The following is a 19,262-nucleotide window of genomic DNA, read 5'->3' on the forward strand; positions in this document are numbered from 1 at the left end:
GACAAAAAGATAGATGAACATGTCATTTTAATTGTGCTACAACGCATGCACAGCTGTAGAACGGGTCACTTAATCTAGCAAAATAAGCAGCTAGTTGGTGAGCAGTCACAGATCAACTGAGCTAAAAAGGACAGCAGGTCCTGGAGCTTGAGTCAAAAGTAGGACTCAAACAAATGCAAATATTGCTCTGTAATGGCAGGATGTGTCAATTGGAAAAAAGTCATTCGTTTTAAGGTGTGCTTTAAATTTAATTTTACTTGAGGATTATGTCTTTTAGTTTGTTCTGTGCGGGGCAAATCTTCCATTTGATTGGAGCTATAGCAGCCTGTCAGTTATTAATGGATGGGATCAGCACTCATTAATTTGCTCTGGCTATAGGAGCTGGCATTTAAGCCCAAACACTAACACACCTTTGCTGTTACCTGATCCTGTTGTGCAGGCTAAGTTTACTGGAGAAGTGTCTCCTCTGCAGGGACACATGTATGCATATGCAAACACTTAGACCGCATGTATAAGGCGGGTGTGCGTGTGCATGTGCAAACACCTATTGCACATAGCTTGTACCAAGAATCTGACAACTGCATGTTACAACAGGACAATCAAAACAGCGGCCAGATCAAAGTCACGAAGACTGTCTCTAGGAAACTGATTATTAGACCGAGTATGTGGGCTTGAAAACACACACGCACACGCACCATATATCGTCATTATTAGTGTTTAAGTTGTTCACAGGCGCCTTCTGACCTCTAGTCTTCTCGGGGCTCCCTTCTTACTGCTGATGTAGATTATAGAGGTGTGTTTGTGTGTATTGCTGACTGGTTAGTCCACACCCTTGGTCATGCTGTTGAGCCTTTTAACAAGCCTGAGATAAAGCCCTGGGCATACCCTCAGACAGGGTGTGGATGGCTCAAACTGTTTGCGATTGTTTTGTTTGTTAATGAGACGCCAGGTGTGTTCAAACTACGCTAGAAATATGGAAGTGAAACAAAAGCTGAATTTCAGAATCCAGCCCTCCACCCTCACCAGAAAAATGCACGCACTGTGTAGGAGTTAAAAATAATGTCACCAAATATCCAGCATAGATGCTGGGAGGCTGACGCCTCTTTGCCTGCGAGGAGGTCCTCTGTTTAACCAGTTCCGACTGTTGGGCTGTTGTTCCTTTTGTACTACATCACTTGATCTGGGGCTTGGCTAAGATCTCACTGGCTAGATTTTCTAATGCCTGGAAAAACAGAACAAAAAAAGGGGGTGCAGAGGTCTCCAATTACCCCACTTGAATTTCAATATGAGGATGTTCTCCAGTGATGCCAAAAAATTACTTGTCTCCCTAAGGGCTGGACAATATGTTTTCAAATCAGATGCGGGGAGGTTTGAAGTGTCATTACACGAATCCTTTTGTTCCGTATAGAGTTCACTTCTATCTCCTCTCACCCATGCAACCAAACCTCACTCTCCTTCTGCTGATCCGACAACAAATAGAACTTCATCTCACAGCTGCATGTGGTGCAGCAGATGATAGAATTTGTTAATGTAAAATCACATTAAGAAGATACAAACAACAAAAGAAATATCATAAAGAATCTTACTATAACGATTCTAGTGTACATATGACTGTCTCTGCCCCATCTCCTCCTTATTGGGTGGGCCTATCTGAATGAAACTTTGTCACACATACAGCAATTTTTAACATCTCCATCTTTTTAAAATGGATTTCTTATAAATCCCAATTGTTTTGATTCTCATGTTCATCATCCCTCTGTGAATGCCATGTTATTCTATGCGGTCCGAAATGCATGTCCGCAGTGGACGTTTGTTCAACTCACCGCTAAATGTGGGATGAAGAATTAGAAAAATTGCCGCTAGCAAAAGAAGTGGAGTCTGCCTCTGTGAGTTAATGCCTACTGCGATCATTGAAGGGAATACACACTAACCCTCACAGCCTTATTCAGTTATTTGACTTAGTGTTGCCATGTGATTCGTTGATTTAAATACTTGCATTAAGGAGCAGTTGAACAGGTTTACCTAACCAAGCAGTGATGCTATTTTGTGGATATATATTTTTGGACAGTGTTCAGACTAGTTCCTACACCTGACCTTGTTTTTCCTCTCTCGTTCAGACCTTGTATTAAAACCAAACTTCCTCTCTGCTGGTTTCTTTTTTACCTGTGGGCCATGAGTTGACAGTCAACCTGAGCCACAGTCTCCCCCACTTCCCCTCACCTCCCTCACCTCGCTTGCTTCCCCTTTCAGTATTTCATTTGTCATTAACCACTTCTGTATCACCCGTGCGTCTACTGCGGCTTCCCTTAATGGTTTCCATGGAGACCGAGAGAGTGTGTCTAAGGGAGCAAGACCAGCTGATGAGAAGTGAACCTGGGGTCACAAAATTTTACTGGAACTGATGGTGTCCTGGCTGTTTTTGCACCACTAACCAAACAGAGCTGTGGTTTCAAGCGTCTAGACTGAGTCTGGCCAAAAACAGGAAACTCTGATTCAGTGCATGTATTGAACTGAGCAGGCACGATACAGAGACGCAGCCGGGCACTTTCTTTTATTCGAAAAGCGTGAAAGGGGTTGATAATTTTGGCTAGTGACCTAAAAGAAAACGGATACAAACCTCTCGTAGACAAGTGTAGATGGGACACACCAGCACCCTGAACGGCTCGCCGGAGCTCCTCATGGTACCAAACACTTCGCACAAGAAGGTGATGAAACCCAACCACCGCTCCACATCTGACTGCTGGAGCTCCTCGCGACGGGAAAAATCCCTCTGAGTGGAAAAAGGATGCTTGGTTAGTTTAGAAAACACACTGAAACATTCCCGGTTATCCAGCTTCAGTAGCTGTGTAGTACAAGTAGGCAGTGGGTAGGTAGGTGTTAAATTCATAAGTGAAGATGGTTAACCATCTTCCTGGCAGAACCATTAATCATTATTAACAACTTTTCCATCTCTCTAATGGGATTTTTTGGTAGGTGGCACATATATTAACCTTGTTCCTCAACGTACTTGAAGCCAAAAAGCAGCTTGAAAATGCACTAAAAAAATTCCCAAATTTCTTTTAACTGCCAGAAGTGGAGGCGAGTGTGTTAATTTAGTTTGAAAGTGAAGTGTGGTGAACTGTGTGGTGCTGTTAAAGTGCCGGGGTCAATATGTGTTAATGCTTAATGTGCACATGTAAAGATGTTATTCAGCAGATTAAAGTGAAACTTTATCAGCAATCAGAGCCGCTCGCTCTGCTGCCTGTTGGGCTGCTGAACGGCTACACTAAAAGTCTGCCTGTGCACAAACAACGGAGATGTAAAGAGGTTTGGCACGAAGCTCCGCCCACTTAAAAACAAGCGCAACACGTGCTCAAAATTAAACTAAAATGATTCAGCAAATCATCATATCATATTATAATATCAAAAGGTGTCAACAGTAATAGACAAAAAGGGGCCCCTGGGACTTCTGAGCTGTGTTAAATATTTCATTATGAGAAAGTCTGACTATGTTCAAGCAAAGCCACAGCAGACGCACAGTAATTCCACCCCATACTGAGATCCAGGGGTCTGAAAGCAGCATCATTAATTAAAGCTTTCATGAGCCCACTTATGACATTTACAATGTTTTAAAGCAAAAAAAAAAAAAAAAAAGTCAAAATGTCAAAGACAAGGGGGAAGGGGGGGCATGTTGGCTGGCTAGCTAGGAAGTGAATTTTAAAGTGAGGAATAAAAGAGATGAGCTGAGATGAAGAGGGGGTGAATAAAAAAAGGTGTGTGTGTGTAAAATGATCAAGGCAAGATTCACTGCTGCTGGATTTGGGATAAAAACAAGTTTAACATCTAAAGGAAGAGGTGGAAAAACACTAAAGCTCAAGGGAGGAGGAAAAAGAAGAGTGTAGGAGTACAGGGGGAGCATAGAAGCGAATGGGCTAACATTTAGTCCTTGCCGGCACCAAGGATGTGTTGTACGTCTACTTCTAGTTTGTCTGCTGCTCTCAGGAGTCTGCGAAGGGCGAAAGGAAAAGTTTGGCGGGCGAGAGATGCACTTGGGAACTATGCAGGATGAAGTAGTGAGGCAGTGGCATTCTGGATGAGGGGAGGGTGATAAGATGGGGCAGCTCTGGAATACAGAGCTCATGAGGGATGAGGAGGAAGGGGGAGTGAAGTATGCAACGGCGAAGGGGATGTTTTCACGGAGGGTGAGAGACTGGAATGGTGCAGTTAAGTGAAGACACAGAGAGGAAAAAGGGGGAACGGGTTTCTTTCTTCCCCCCTGGGTGTTTAGATTAGCTGCTGTGCCCACTGACATTTACAGCGTCTCACACACAAACACACACAGTGGGCTTCCACCTGAACGTTCTCAAAAAAGCAAAGCTTGAAAGAAGCTGCTGAAATGACAGATTATTATGTTAAAACATAGAGTATAAAATATGATGTTTAATGCTCATTTAAACTCCTTGTTTACAATAGCTCATGCATTTCAAGGCATAAAATGGCAGGTACAGTCAGGGGGATTCAAACATTAAAGCAATAGACTTTGGACAAAAGATTTTCAGGGTCATTATTACTTCATCTGAAAATGCTGTTTTGGTTAATCAATTAAAAGTGTTTAGTCTATTCCCAAAATATATAAAAATGATACAGAGTAGAGGATTTGTTGCTCTACAAACAATTAAATATTAAACTGTTTTTTGCTTCATTTTTAATGATTAACTGCAAAAATGGTTTAGTTGGAAGCTCAACAGTGTCACATGGATTTAAAATATCTAAATTCAGATTTACCAGATTTATCATTTTGACCAATTTATCATAGTTACTAATGTTCTCACAAACAGATTGGATACAATTGCCAATGCCACCCCATTCACTTGCAAACTTACTGACTGACTCCATCTGCCTTTTTTGATGCAAGTGGTCACAGACCTCATCCCCATCTTCAAAGCAGCTATTTGAAAAGGCAACAGGCTCTCAAGTTCATTGCACATGGTTGCAAACACTGTTGTTTTTTCAAGAACAGTTTAGCACACAACGTTTTTTCGGTTACTATTTAACCCCCCCCCCCCCCCCCCCCCAAAAAAAAATAAATAAATAAAAAAAAAAAATAAATAAATAAATAAATAAATAAATAAATTACACCTGCTTCAGTATTTAGAGAAAACATTAAGGAGCCAGGATAAGCTTTGGACGCCGTTGTTGTCATCTCACCTGCAGCATGTTGAGCAGCAGCGATCTAAACTTGGTCCCCTCCACCATGAACAGCGCCATCTTGTCGCAGAGCCTCGCAGCTGTTGCCGCGAAGCTCCTGTCCGACACGGCCTTGGAGTAGATCGCGCCGACCACCTGAGCGAGGGTTTCCTCTGAACGGGCTGAGGACTGCGCCTCCTCCATGAAGGACGCCAGCTGTTGCTCTACTCCACTGCTGTTGCTCCTCATGCTGTTGAGAAGCGCCACTAGCCGGTCCATATTCCGTGATCCGGGGCCCGACTGCTGCACACATGCTTCCTCCTGAGGGGAAAGACGGGATAATACATGTAAGTGGTTGGTGAGGATAATGATATTAGATTTATTTCATTTCATTTCTTTATTTATTTCACACATGGTTCAACAGTGTTTCTTTTCCTACATACAGAACCTCCTTCCCATTCAGAGCACAGTAGATTTCAACACAAATCAAATGTTCCTACAGAGAAATAAATGTCAGCTAATCTGACACATGAGTTGCGATGAATGACAAAGCAAGTTGAGTTAATGAGAATGTTTAGGAAGTTTATACGTCATGTTTCTTTCCTTAGGGAACAGTTGCTCTAGTTAAAGTCCTGAATATGTGGACAGACATATTAAAGCTCATTTGTAGCTTAAATAGCAAATGCTTCAAAAATGGTACAGTTTCACAGTGATGCATTACTCTGACTAGTAATGATCTCTCATGTGAAATGGAACTTTTCTGTTTTGGGTTTTTTCTGTTTTACAAGGTCTCTCACAGTGGAGAAAAAGTCCTGGCTTCATGTGACAGTCATTGTTATATTTCTTGTTGAAACACATCCCAATAACCTCTGACAGTTCCATGTTTGGGTACAGACACTTTTTGTACTGGGTTGACTGACTTGGTCAGTGGAAAAAGGGTCAGCAGTTAAGTTCAGTGAATTACACGGGCCACAGCTTTCAACATTTTCTTCTTTATAAGCTGTCATATGATGATTTTATTTTTTTTTGCTGAAACATTCCTCTTCTATCATGTCCTTGACACTCCCACAGAAACTGTCACAGAAACCCTAATTTACATTCATAACCACTCAAGGTTTTTCACATAGAGCACTATCTGGGGTGTCATTTTAAGTGGATAGCCACCATGGCTCCGATTATTGCTATGTTGGCTCAGTAGACAGAGTGAGCCAAGGCAGGTATGACTGATACTGTATTTCCAGTTTTCCTATATCCTTTTCCAATAACGTTCTGGTTCAAAGGTAAGTTTATAACTATGTTTATAATTAAGCTGATTAGACAAAGAGAGATAAATCACAGGTATATCCATTTTTCTTACATTGAGCCTTTGTACCTGTTAACTGTATTATTAACTGTATTGTTACACATTGTTTTCCATTGTTAACTGTCAATGCCACTGGGAAAAAAAGTGTAGGAGTATGAGAGAGTAACAAAGCAGGCAGTGGGTTCGTTATCATTTAAAAGGTGGTGACTCATGGCACAATTATAATGTGTTTCCCTTGCTCAGCTACCATTCTAACAAATCAGGGAAAGGGTTGCAGAGATGCATCTCCTAAACTGGTGACCAGAAATAGGATGGGCCCACCTGCCCCATCCCTCCCGCCACAGAGGAATCCTGGCAGAAACTGATGCGAGGAGGCCAGCGTGAGCAGCAAGGTGGCCGTTTCATTTCACTCGATTTCAGGTGGCTCGAGTATTGGGGGGGAAAAAAAAAGTAAAAAATTGAGTCTGATCTAGCGGGAGGCCCTGCTGCTGCTCGTATTAGATGAATAAATTCACCTTCCACCTGTTCCCTGCTCATCTCGCTGTGTAGTAGTAGCAAAATATATTTGATTTAAAATCGTCTGCAATCAGACTACTGCCAAGCAACAGATTGTGTAGCCCTGCTGAAAGCGCATGACTTGTAACCCAGTCAAGGTTTTGCAAAATGTTGCGAATACACCAGGTTTTGTCACCAGTTAGGAAAAAACGTTATTGCAAACAACGATGATGCAAACATTAGATGTATTTCTCGGTGCATCCCATCAACCAAAAGTTCCCTTCTAGACTGGTTAAACTGATTCACTGGCATCACAGAGGGTATATTTACTAATTCCTGCCTTGCTGCATCTTGGGAAGTCCCGTGTTGTCAAATCAATGGTCTCCTGGTGGTAATGAGTTAGCATTAAGGAGAAAAAAAAAGGGGGGAGGGGGCAGCTACAGTTGGCCAACTCATCAGTTTGGGGCACAGTGGAAAACATCATAAACTGTTAAGCTAATGCTGGTTTAGTTCCTTCACCTCCTTAGTGAGAACATGTGCTCCCCTCCCTGCCAGTCTGGGTGTGTGTGTCAAACTGAATGCTGTAAAAATGAACAGACAAGCAAGGCAGGGAGGAAAGTGTTTCTCCATGTGTGTACATTATGACAGTGCACGCATGTTTTTGAACATAATTAAGGTAATCATGAGAGCAAATGGTGTCGTGTGACTGTGTTTGTGTGTGTATATACACATCGGTTCTGGTTGCTTTAATACTGACTGACAGTCACTAAGCAGCTTTTCAGTACCTTGTCCTTTAGTCTCCTCCTCAGCCTCTCCTTTGACGACTGCAGAAGGCAGATTTTGGGCTGCTCCGACTGGCCCTCGATTGCCTTTCCACTTTGCGGTGTGTTGGGAAGTTCCTTGTAAGCCGTCAGATCGGCGAAAGCGGTCGTGTTTGCCGTCGAGTCAGATTTGGGTGACTCACTGAGACTCTTGCTGCTGCAGTCTAGAAGAGGTCTCATGTGCTCGTCACCCAGTTTTACATTCTCAGTCTCTTTGTCTTTGGTTGTTCTTGGGGGTACTCCTTTATCACCCGTAGTGTTTGTCTGTCCATGCCCCTGACCTTTCTGATTGTTGTGCCAACGCCGGTTCTGGCTGTATCCGTGATGTAAGGGCCCTCCTTGGCGCTGCCCATGTCCTCCTTGATACTGGCGTGGGGGCCGACCAGCGCAAATGTTTCTGTTATCTCCCTGTTCTGCTGAACTCTGCTGTTGCTGGTTTGGGGACTGCTGCTGGTTTTGATCCCTCTGCTGCTGTGGTGAGTGAGGCTGGTTCTTCCCTCCTCCGCCACCTCCGCCGCCGTGAGGCCGCTGCTGTCTCCTGAAATGAGGGCAAGTTTTAGGTGCAGTGTAATGAAATGGCAGCCACCTTATATCTTAAACGGCTCTGTGACACTGTGATGCACCTTCTCACAAAGATCAAACATTATTCTTGTGAGAACCTCTACACAAAAGCACTAACCCACCACTACTGAACTACATCTAGAAAATCAAAAGCCCAGTGCCTGCTTACATGTGGACGCACAGTGTGTCTGTGTTTCCCTGTCCTGCATTGCTGTGTCCTTTTGCTGCACTGGCTCTGGGCTTGACAAGCCGCTGACATATGGTCCAAGGGATTAGTCACCCTGGCACTGAGAAGGCAACCTATTATTTGCCTCAGCCAGTGAACTAGCTCAAAGGGTAGCAGCAGCTAGCAAGCATTTGTTCAGATATGCCTAACTGTATCCATGTAGGCAATTTAATGTTAATTTTTGACTGATGTGATCTGTAAATGAAGGAAATGAAATCAGTATGTTTAGCATATTGGTGCAGGTGGTTACAAACTTTACTTGCAAATGAAAAGTAGCTAGTTGCCAAATATTATAAAATAGCATCTATACGGTTGTTTGAGGTAAGCGCTTATTGTACATGAACCCAGTAAAACGTATACAATGAAACGTCATGGTGGGGGGGTGGGGCGGCTGTAGTTCAGGAGGTATAGCGGGTCATCTACTAATCAGAAAGTCGGTGGTTTGATCCCTGGCTGCTCCAGTCTGCACGTCAAATATCCTTTGGCAACAGACTAAAACCAAGCTGCACTCAGATGTATCCTTTGGAGTATGAATGTTAGATAGAAAGCACTAGCGTTTAAAAAAACAAAACAAAAACAAAAAAAAGGATATAAAATATGCTCGTGTGAATGAGGCAAGTTGTATAAAGCACTAAGAGTGTTCAGTTACAGTATAAAAGTGCTGCATAAAGACAATTTAAATAATAGCTTAAATCTGGAACGTCAAACTCATTTTGCGTACATGGTGGGTCACGCCACTCACCTGTCTGTCCATGTATAGACGATTAACTACACATTGAATCGCTCAGATATTTCATGATGTTATTTATTTATATTTCGTTTTTCTACACTTCTGTAGTTGAAAGAAATCTATCAGCGTGACTCTTTGGGCTTAAAATGTAGTTAATAAATGTGCAAAGTTACAGAACAGAAAGTTTTTGTTAATTCACAGAAAAAGTCCTTTTTTTAACTTTGAAACCATTGTTTAAAAAAAAGCAATAAACCCCAGAAATATTTCTCTCACTAAATTTTTTTTTATCTATTACTTAAATACTTTAAAGTCGTATAAATGGCTGTGGAGGAGGTCTGTCAGCAGCAAACTCTGTAAAACCTACGAAAACACAGTTAAATTGACACCGTCTTTCTAATTTTTCAGAACCATCCAGTGGGCCAGATTGGAGTCTCTGTTGGGCCAATTCTGGCCCCTGGGTCGTGTTTGACACCCCTGGCTTAAATGGTTCAATTAACTGGTAGTGGCATGCTGATAGGCATAGCCTGTTAAGTTACTAAATAAATTACAAAGCACAACAGACTTTATGTTGGATTTAAGGCTTAGTTGTCCAACATTTGCTGGATCAAGGTTGTCCTGTGAGGATCGGCTTTCTCTGTTTTAAAGCAATGTAAACTGAAATATTCATGGTTTGGAGAGAGAGTTTTGCGCATGATATTTAAGGATTTTTTTTTTCTACAAATAATTGATTCCATCAGTAATAAAAAAAACAATTAGCTTTTTTTCCTGTCTGGCAGCTCTCTCGGTAAAGGAGTGTTTGTGTGAACGTATTTATCGTTTTTGTGTGTGTGTTCATGTGGTTTATGTCTCGCCCGGCCCCCCTCCTCCACTCTCTCTGGGAGGTTGGAAGACAGTTCATCTTGTGAGTCTCCTCTGCCAAAGAGCCTACCTTCATCACTTCATAAATATTCCGTCTCAGCCTGATCTGCGTTGGCCTGACGTGTTTGTAATCGCACTGCTAATTGAAGCGGTTCCCTCTGTAAAGAAAGACAACGCCTCTTTCACAGGAATGATTTTCTACATCAAAAAATTACCCTGTAACTTTTCCTGTATTAAAAAAAATATTTATTTTTTTAACCAGTGCTTTATTTTACTCACTAAATTATCTGGCTTATGGTCATCGTGAGCGACCAATTTAACAGTCCCCGCTTTGGTGTCCAAGTTATTTTTTACATTTTTGATTAGGCTGAGCTGTGAACAGATGGTCCTGCAGTTCTATTTTTGAGAGAGTTTACACCTGAGGGATATTTACTGTAGGTTTAAGACTAAAGAATCAGATGCCTTACGGATTAGGACTTCAGTGCTAATGATGAAATCATGTTTAATTTGCTAAACTGCTCACTGCAAGACAAGAGAGCTGAGAAATATGACACGTCTGTCTTTGACACACACACACACACACACACACACACACACACACACACACACACACATATACTCTGATTTGATTTATTAGATATTTACAGTAGCTGTTAGTTCAGGCTCAACACTAATCCATTCTGATCTACTGGTGTTGGTGATGAGGGGTGAAAGTGAGAATGAAATAAAATGTAAATCATATTTAATGACTGTGAGCTCTGCGGTAGAGAGAGCGTTGCTCAGATTGACCGCCCATCAGTCATATTAATGCCAAAGAGATGTTTGCATTAGGGATAAATGATGGGGCCACTGATGAAATTTCATCTGTCTTGTTACTTGGAAACAGACCTGACTCTGGCGTGACCGAGCTTCTAATGAAATGAGAAATTACTTCTTTTTTTTTTGTCTGAGGATGATGAGTTTGGTAATATGAAGGTATTAACCGGTTTAAATTAGTGTTTGATGTTGCCTGGCGGGCTCCACCTCCTCATTATATGGAGCCATTTGTGTGTTTGATTGACCTCTGGGTGTCTTGAGTAGAATCAATCAAATGCACTTTCCACTGTTTTGTACTCAGGTCTTGTTCTGAGCATCTTTCTTATGTTGTCACTAACCTGGCGCAGACTTGACGCTTTCCCCCTGGGCCAGTAGGCAGAAGTACGGTTAACTGGTCTCGGGTGAACTGATCAAATGCTCTACAGACAAGAGAGATGGGGATGCCACAGTGCAGGTGATTGGAAGGATGGATGAAGAGTTGAATACAGTGGCAGCACCGTTTGTAGAAAACAGCAGGGGGGATTTAATGGATAGCGTAAAAGGAGGAAACGGAAGGTTTTAAGAGAAGGAAAAGCAAAGCGGCAAAGAGGGAAACAAACAAAAACTACAGGTTGATAATGGTCATAAAATTAACAGGCACAAAACTACAGAAAGAATGCTAAGGTAACTAAAAAGGTGAACTTAATGACCAGACATGATCATTGGAGGAGGCAGGATGCTGATGATCAATCACGGCTGTTGCTGTGCACGGTTATGTGGATGGAGAATTCATGGAACCACCGGCTGACCCAGACTGGACAATTGATCGGCCCAGGGGAAAGACGCCCGGAGGCCAGACGAGTCAATAACGGGGCCAAAGCTTCATAAAGAACACAACACGCTGGCCTAATGGACTGTGGGGAGATGGGTTTCGACTGCTTGACTGAATATTTGCATTGCTAAGTCTTGAGATTTAAAAGTCCAAAGCATACTGAGCGTGTGTGCATACATGCATGCAGAGCTTTTATTGATTACACCCAGTAAAGCAGGCATTTCATGGTGGGTGCAGAAGAAGCAGCAGACCTCTTTCAGATGTCTGTCACACATGTTTACAATGCACACACCATTTTCTGTATAATGCATTCATTGTTGATGATTTTTTTAAAATCATTTTGCAGTTTCCATCACTCTAAATGTGAGAATCACTCACATTAAATAATTTTGACTATTTAGTTAACAAAATAAAAGGAAAACCTTCAAAATATCGGCTATGGTTAATAGGATGGTTATCAATTATTCAGTATGGCTCATTTACCTGATGTTGGCTTAAAATGACATGTCATATACACTCACAGGTCACTTTATTATTTAAAACTTGCTAGTATTGGGTGTAACCCCTGTTGCATTTTCCCTTAATTCTTTATGACACAGATTCAATAAGTTGCTGGAAACATTCCTCAGAGACTTTGGCTCATATTGGCATGACGGCATCACACAGTTGCTGGAGTTTGTGCATGCCATCTGAGTGCAGTGAACTCATTGTCATTTTCAGGAAACCAGTTTGAGATGATTTCATGTGATTGGCTGATTATATATTTATGTCGAGCGTGTGGCCGGTGAGTGTGTGCATACACGCGATAAAACAGGTGCTATAAATAATCGCAGTTGTTTTGTAATGACAGCTTTTCAAAGACATCGCCAAGTGCCACACAATGCATTTACTTCACAGGCTTAATGAGTCACTGAGCGGGGATAAGCCCTGATATGAAATCGTGAGTTCACCAGGGCACATAAGGCTCGTACTAGAACTGAGATGTATAAAAATGGAACCAGGCCTACTTTCAGCTTCATAAATCTAACAGAAAGTGTGCGTTCTGTTTTTCTTTTTTGTATTTTTTTTGTTGGTACACAATTTCATGCCTCTGGCCCCAGATGTTTACTCATATTTGAGAACATACAAATTATAAAGATAGCGGAACTGTTAGTCATTGCGGTGACATTTAGTCCCACACAAACTGTTTTTAAATCGTTTCAACTCTCAGTTCAGCAGCTCAAATGACACTTAACAGGTTTCAGCTATGATGTGTTGTAAATGGGATGTTTATCATCCTCGATTAGTGTTTGTTGTTTGTTTAGTCGTGAGTACAGTTAAAGTGATGCTGTGGACAAAGTGCACTTCTTCCAACAAAGACAAAATTAAGTCAATATGTGTAAAAAGCTTCTTGTTAATTAATAGAATTTTTTTTTTTAAGAAAGACTTTAAGGTATGATGAAGAAAGGATCTGCTATGCTCTTTCTTTGCCCCCTTTTTCTGTTTTGAAGCAGAAAGCGGTAAGCAGCACATTCCAGTAAATCACAACTAATTTCAGCCCTGCTTGACGTGCCTACTAAAGTAGAAACACATGCACTACCTCCCCTTTCTTTTCCTTCCTGCCACAGCCAGCCTACACTTTTCCTTTACTCAATCTCACAGTCCCACTCTGTTTCTCTTTCTTGAGCTTTGTTCAGCGCAGCCTGCATGCCTCGGACAAATAGACAAATGATCAATAGTTATTTCCATATTTCAACATCTTCTGCTTTTAGCACGTTTGCTCATGTTTTTTTTCTCCTTCGCCTACCTCAGCTGTGTTGAGACATTAGACAAAATAAATCACTAAATACAATGTTTGCATTTACAGTGACTGCTGGTGTTTAGTTGCACAATAACAGGAAAAGATTAGCATGTTTTACAAAGAAACAAATGTGGTAAATGCATTTGATGAGCAGACACGTTAAGCTTTATAAAGACCTTTCACTTTGTTAACTGGCTTTGCTTACTAAACACATGTCGGTAGAAAGGCTTTTAGCTTTGCAGGAGGTTGCTCTGTTGGCATGACCCAATCATATCACTTTTTTTCATTTCTCCTGACCCTCTACATATAAAATCTGCACCTACTTTTAGCCATTCCACTTTAACTCTACTCCACACTCTTCTTCTCTCAACTCCCAGCTTTTCTTTTTCATTAATAATTGTATTGTTAAAAAAAAAAATTGCTTTCATGTTTGGCTTGTGAGAACAATCACGGCTTTCTCCTTTTTGCTCCCTGCTTTTCCAGCTCTACTGATCCCCATTTCATGTCCGCCCAGCTTTTTATCCTCTGCCTCATCCCTCATTTGACATGTTTCATCCTTAGCTTCATTTTGCTTTCTGTGTGATGTTTCTTTTTAGTGTAAAGCAGTTGTTTACTGAGGACCAGGGGGAAAATATGGAGTTAAACTACAGTGAATTAAGATGATTTATGAGGGGCAAAATAAACCATAGTTTTCTGATGTTACTGGGCCGACCTGTAGTATAAAGAATTCCTCTTGGGTCTTTTTTTTTTGCTGTTAACTATTGATAAAAATTAAGGCACATTCATTTTTAATCAACTTCTGAAGTAGGTCAGGCCAAAAAAGATTTACAGACAGTTTAGTTCCCAGTAACACAACCGGGTCAGCAACCCTCGGTCACTAGGGGAAAGACCCCTGACAATGATAGGTCATTAGGGAAAAATGTGTCTGGTTGGTGAGTAGTATGCAGAGGTTGCCAGCTGTCACTAGGTAAAATTGATAGCAAAGAGGCATACAGTGCTGCCCTCAAAAGCTCTTTGTGGTTGCTTTGGTTATTAGCAGATTCCCGTAATCACCTGTAATCTGCATGGAAGATGTTGACTTGTCTGCAAACGCCCCCCACTTACTCAGCTAGTGGTAGGGAAACTGAAAAGGGGAGTGTACTTCTTTCCCTAGCAACTAGATGTTTCCAGAGGGCTGCCTCTAGGCCTGTGTGACTGTGCGGCCTTAGGGTGGTAGCTAGCATCACTGGCATCAGTGACCCATAGTTGCATGATAGGTTCGATACTTTGTATGGAAAGTGAAAATCACAGTGGTTTAGTGGTCACAAAAATGTGTTCAGAATTGAAGGTAATTCATCTCATACAGTATGATACACTGGTCTCCCTTACACAAGCTGCCTTTGCAGGTAAAAAATATCAATATTGGTAATACTGGACATGTATTGATAATAGTATCGGATCAATACCAAATTTTACAGCATTGCACAGCACTAGTGGTAGCCTGGTGGCACCTTTGACAGCATGCACTCATCACTGAAAGAAATTTAAGGTTTGAAAATGTGAATACACTTTCAGAGTCCACCATCAACAAGTCATTCAGCAGAAACCTGTTTGCCTAGTAATTCATTGTGGTTAAATGTAAATGAATGTAAATTTAACAGAAGCTTGTGACAAGGTTTTCTTGTCAAGATGCCTCATCGTGTTTAATGTTATTCCTTTTCAGTTGGATTCAGGCGCAGATGGCTGAATGCAAATGTTGGCGGCAGATTCAAATTTATGAGACGAGAGTTGTGTAAATTCCTGACAATTGTGCATAAACCAGACACAGGCCAGCAGTTTCTCTATGTAAAACCCTAACGTGTAAGCTGTAAGAGTGCCTGGGAGCAGAGTGCACGAGAAAACAGGATGGTCTTGTGTTAATATTTCCCATTTAAAAACAAATAGACCAAAACCCAAGCAAACTGATGTTGGTCCATATTTTTGTTCTTTTCTTTCTGCCAAGCCTTCGCTGCTGCGGCCATCAAACATAAATACAAAAGCTCTGGACAAAAGTAATTATCCTCTGAGCTTAAAAACAAGGATAAAAGTGCTTTTTTTCCCATTTGTATTAGAGACAATTTCCTCTTTTTAAACCACAAATACAATCACAATATTTTCTCTTTGCTGGTCGCTTAGCAACTGAAGAACAGTTTTCCAGTGACATCAGGGCAGAGAGTGAGAGAGAGCGATTTTTTTTCTTTTAAGGACCTGGTTTCAATGAAGTCAGACTTGGGTGAAATTAGATTTCATTGTATACAATTAAAGTAGATGTGCCAGTGTGAAACCTAGTTTGGACTTGAGATTACTTGAACATTGTAGGCACAAAAATGAGTGACTAAAAAGCTGGCACTTTTTTTTATTATAGAGACCTAATCAACTTGAAAATGGAGGAGAAACTTGTCTCCTCCGTGCATTTTCTTTATTCCCCGTCTGCAGTGGAGTGTGGAACCTGTATTCCTGTCTCAACTTTTCTTTGGATGGGAAGAGATGTCGGGGCTATGGGCCTGACTGCACTGACACCAACACAGAAAAATGTTTCCTCTTACTGAGGTAGGTGTGTGTGTGTGTGTGTGTGTGTGTGTGTGTGTGTGTGTGTGTGTGTGTGTGTGTGTGTGTGTGTGTGTGTAGACTTACCGTCGGTCGTTCCTCCTGCGCCGGAAGAGCTTTTTGGTGTGTGCAATCTCAGCCTCGTTAGGAAGGGGTGGGAAGACCTGTAACAAGACAAATCACAGAGTAAGAGTAAGCATCACTGCTTTCAAAACTAGCATAAAGAATATACACATGACTTCAACAATAATCCAAATAAAACACACTTGAGTTGCTTGTATGTGCACAAATGTCTACATCTACAGTTAGAACTGTCCTTGATGATGATTTTGATTTTAAGAGAGTGAAGAGAGTTAAGAGTGTTGAACATCTTGTTCCTTTCCACAGGATGACTAAAGTACTGCTACAAGAATTCTCACAGTAATAGTTGACCAGCAATTTTTATTCAGGCTTGTGTGACTGCTGGAACTTTTTCCACAGTACTTGTAAGTCATGGAGGAAGCCCCCCCCCCCCCCCCCCCCACACACACACACACACATTTGTGCTTGTGACACTTCTGAAATGAGGAAGTATCGAAGTTCATAGAAACCTGTTTTCAGGATCTTTTTCAAACTGTCCTTCAAGGTACATACTCACTAGCACAAGATAAGACACAAGCATATTTTTTTCACAAAACCAGCGCCCATTTTTAAAAATCTCAGTACCGCATCAGCTGTGCAAAGTTGTTCATCAGCAACCAATCTAAATTTAGGGTTGGGTTTTGTTTAGCCACGTGCTAAATAGGGACTATTTTAGAAATTAGAATATGCTACATTTCAAATGAAGTGTCACATTTTGGCATAAATATTTTTCTGTTAAAAGCTTTTCTATTTAGGTGTAACAAATAGGAGAACATCCACCGATCTTGTCACTCTTAGCTGATTCAGGGTCACAGTGGGGCTGGAGCCCATCTCGGCTGTCATGGGGAGGAAGGCAGGGTACCCAGGGCAGGCTGCCAGATGGCTAACACAGACAACCATTCACGCTCACATTTACACCTACAGCCAATCACCAGTTAACCTTGTTTGCATGTTTTTGGACTGTGGGAGGAAGCTGAAATACCCTGAGAGAACCCACACAGGCACAGGGAGAACATGCAAACTGCACTCAGAAAGGCACCAGTCCGCCATTTGATTCAAATCCACTTACTGTAAGGCCACAATGCATATCACTGTACAACTGTGCTGCCCCAAGAAGAAGAATATAAAGAAAAAAGAAAAGAAAAAATATCCTAATATCCTGTTGGACATTAACCTCTTAAGCCCCAACGCCCCCTGATACGGGGGCAAAAGGCAGGAGATCCGTTAGGCTTGGGGCTTAAGAGGTTAAGAGTATATAACATACACACTCTGTTGGCGATATCTTCTATCCTGTCATTGCTGCTGTTGTTCCTTTGCCAACCACCAGCTCGCCCCAACCAGCTGTGGTGTATTACTGCCCTTCCCCGAGCCTGGTTCTGTTGACGATTTCTTCCTGTTAAAATGTTTTTTTTCCTTCCCACTGTCGCCACTGGTGCTTGCTCATTAGAGGAGGTCTGATTGTTGAGGTTTTCTCTCTAGTGCTGTATGGTCTTTACCTTATAATGTAAAGAGTCCTGATGAGACCGTTGTTATAATTTGGTGCTATATGAGTAACCTAAAACTGAATTGAATAGCTGTTCCATCACTGTAGAGTTCTCATTGGCCATGAAAATAAAAACAGGAAAAAAAATCCCTTTAAGGCATAAGCCATCTCTCTTCGGAGCTCCCTGCTGGGCAGTGATCCTCAGGGAGTTCCTGGAAGTGTTTGATCCACCTATAGTATGTAGAATTGTCCTTGAAGATCTCTTTGATCGGCTGCTTCAAATATCCTTTTCATTTCCAAAGGATGACTGAACTATTACCACAGTAATAGCTGAGTGAGAGTTATTGATTGTGATTAGTTTTTTGCAGGCATAACTTTGACAAACTGTACAGTAATAGGATGGCTATGGTGAAAATCCACTGCCTCATGTCATTCACTGCAAACAGACACACTCAGTAATTTACTCAATAATGACCAGTACAGTGGCTTTTAGTGTGTGTGTGTGTGTGTGTGTGTGTGTGTGTGTGTGTGTGTGTGTGTGTGTGTGTGTGTGTTTATGCACTCTGGAATCATTAGAAGTTGAGCACCAGCAATCATCATACAAATATATTAAAATGAAGCCAAGTGTCTAAAACTGCATAAAAATGGATAAGAGAGAGACAAATTATAAGCCTCTTTTTTTATTGTACCAATAACTGAACTCAAATATATTCGGTTTAAAATGTAATAGGAAAGAGGAAAGCAGGATATCCTCACACTTGTGCAGGTGAATGCAGCAGAGATATGAAAACAAACAATAATTCATTGAGGGACGGGGAACAGTTATTAATGTTTTTTTAGTTTAAATCAAGACTTAACACTTCCCAGGGTTTTAATAAATAGCACAAGGTGCCCTGCATTGGAAGCGACAAAGTATAATCAAACAAATAAGAAACATGAGCATGTTTTTACAGTTAGTTCTAACATGGATATTTCCAATGCACACTGTGTTGGATGTCTTACTTATACAGTTCACTTCTTGTGAAAAAAACGTAAGACTGTCTGCCATCCATTAAACATCAGCCCTGTCAGTCAAACATCATCATTTCATCATTATGCGCTGTTACCATGGTTACAGGCAGGACTAGCGCATGCAGTGTGCAATAAGAGTGAGTGCAGGAGGCTTGGTACTCCTGGTTACAGGTCCCCCACCCTCATTTTCAAGTACATTGTGTGACACACACACACACACACACACACACACACACACACGTATTTTCGAATTTCTGTGTCCCAGGTGTTGTATGTTTGGTTTTTCTTACAGGTGCAGCAGTTGGCGACACGTTATGCATTTCTATTTGTACTCTATCCTGTCCTGCCTTAGACATTGGCATAATGTATACCACATATAATATAATAACTTTAAATACAACGACCAGAAATGAAGAAATAGTCAGATAAACCCTGAACAAGGGGAGCCGATTCAGAATTTATAGAGCTGAACCTGGCTCTATAATGCGTTTGGCACAACAGTGCATTCAGATCATA

General features: G+C 41.4%; 1 protein-coding gene across 4 annotated transcripts in view; it reads right to left on the reverse strand.

Moving 5' to 3' along the window:
• Window positions 1-19,262, reverse strand: part of ctif (CBP80/20-dependent translation initiation factor) — a 77,161-nt gene that overhangs the window by 13,671 nt on the left and 44,228 nt on the right. For 3 of the 4 annotated variants that reach the window (XM_085165814.1, XM_085165812.1, XM_085165813.1), the window contains exons 8-12: window positions 16,220-16,296; window positions 11,315-11,395; window positions 7,750-8,323; window positions 5,188-5,487; window positions 2,618-2,770 (exon numbers count right to left, since the gene is read on the reverse strand). In XM_085165814.1, coding sequence (XP_085021940.1) covers window positions 2,618-2,770; window positions 5,188-5,487; window positions 7,750-8,323; window positions 11,315-11,395; window positions 16,220-16,296 — 1,185 coding nt within the window. The remainder of the gene's footprint in view (window positions 1-2,617; window positions 2,771-5,187; window positions 5,488-7,749; window positions 8,324-11,314; window positions 11,396-16,219; window positions 16,297-19,262) is intronic. The other variant, XM_085165815.1, reaches the window with a different exon arrangement.

The sequence above is a fragment of the Neolamprologus multifasciatus genome, chromosome 7, assembly GCF_963576455.1.
Source record: "Neolamprologus multifasciatus chromosome 7, fNeoMul1.2, whole genome shotgun sequence".
In the NCBI taxonomy this organism is placed as follows: Eukaryota; Metazoa; Chordata; class Actinopteri; order Cichliformes; family Cichlidae; genus Neolamprologus; species Neolamprologus multifasciatus.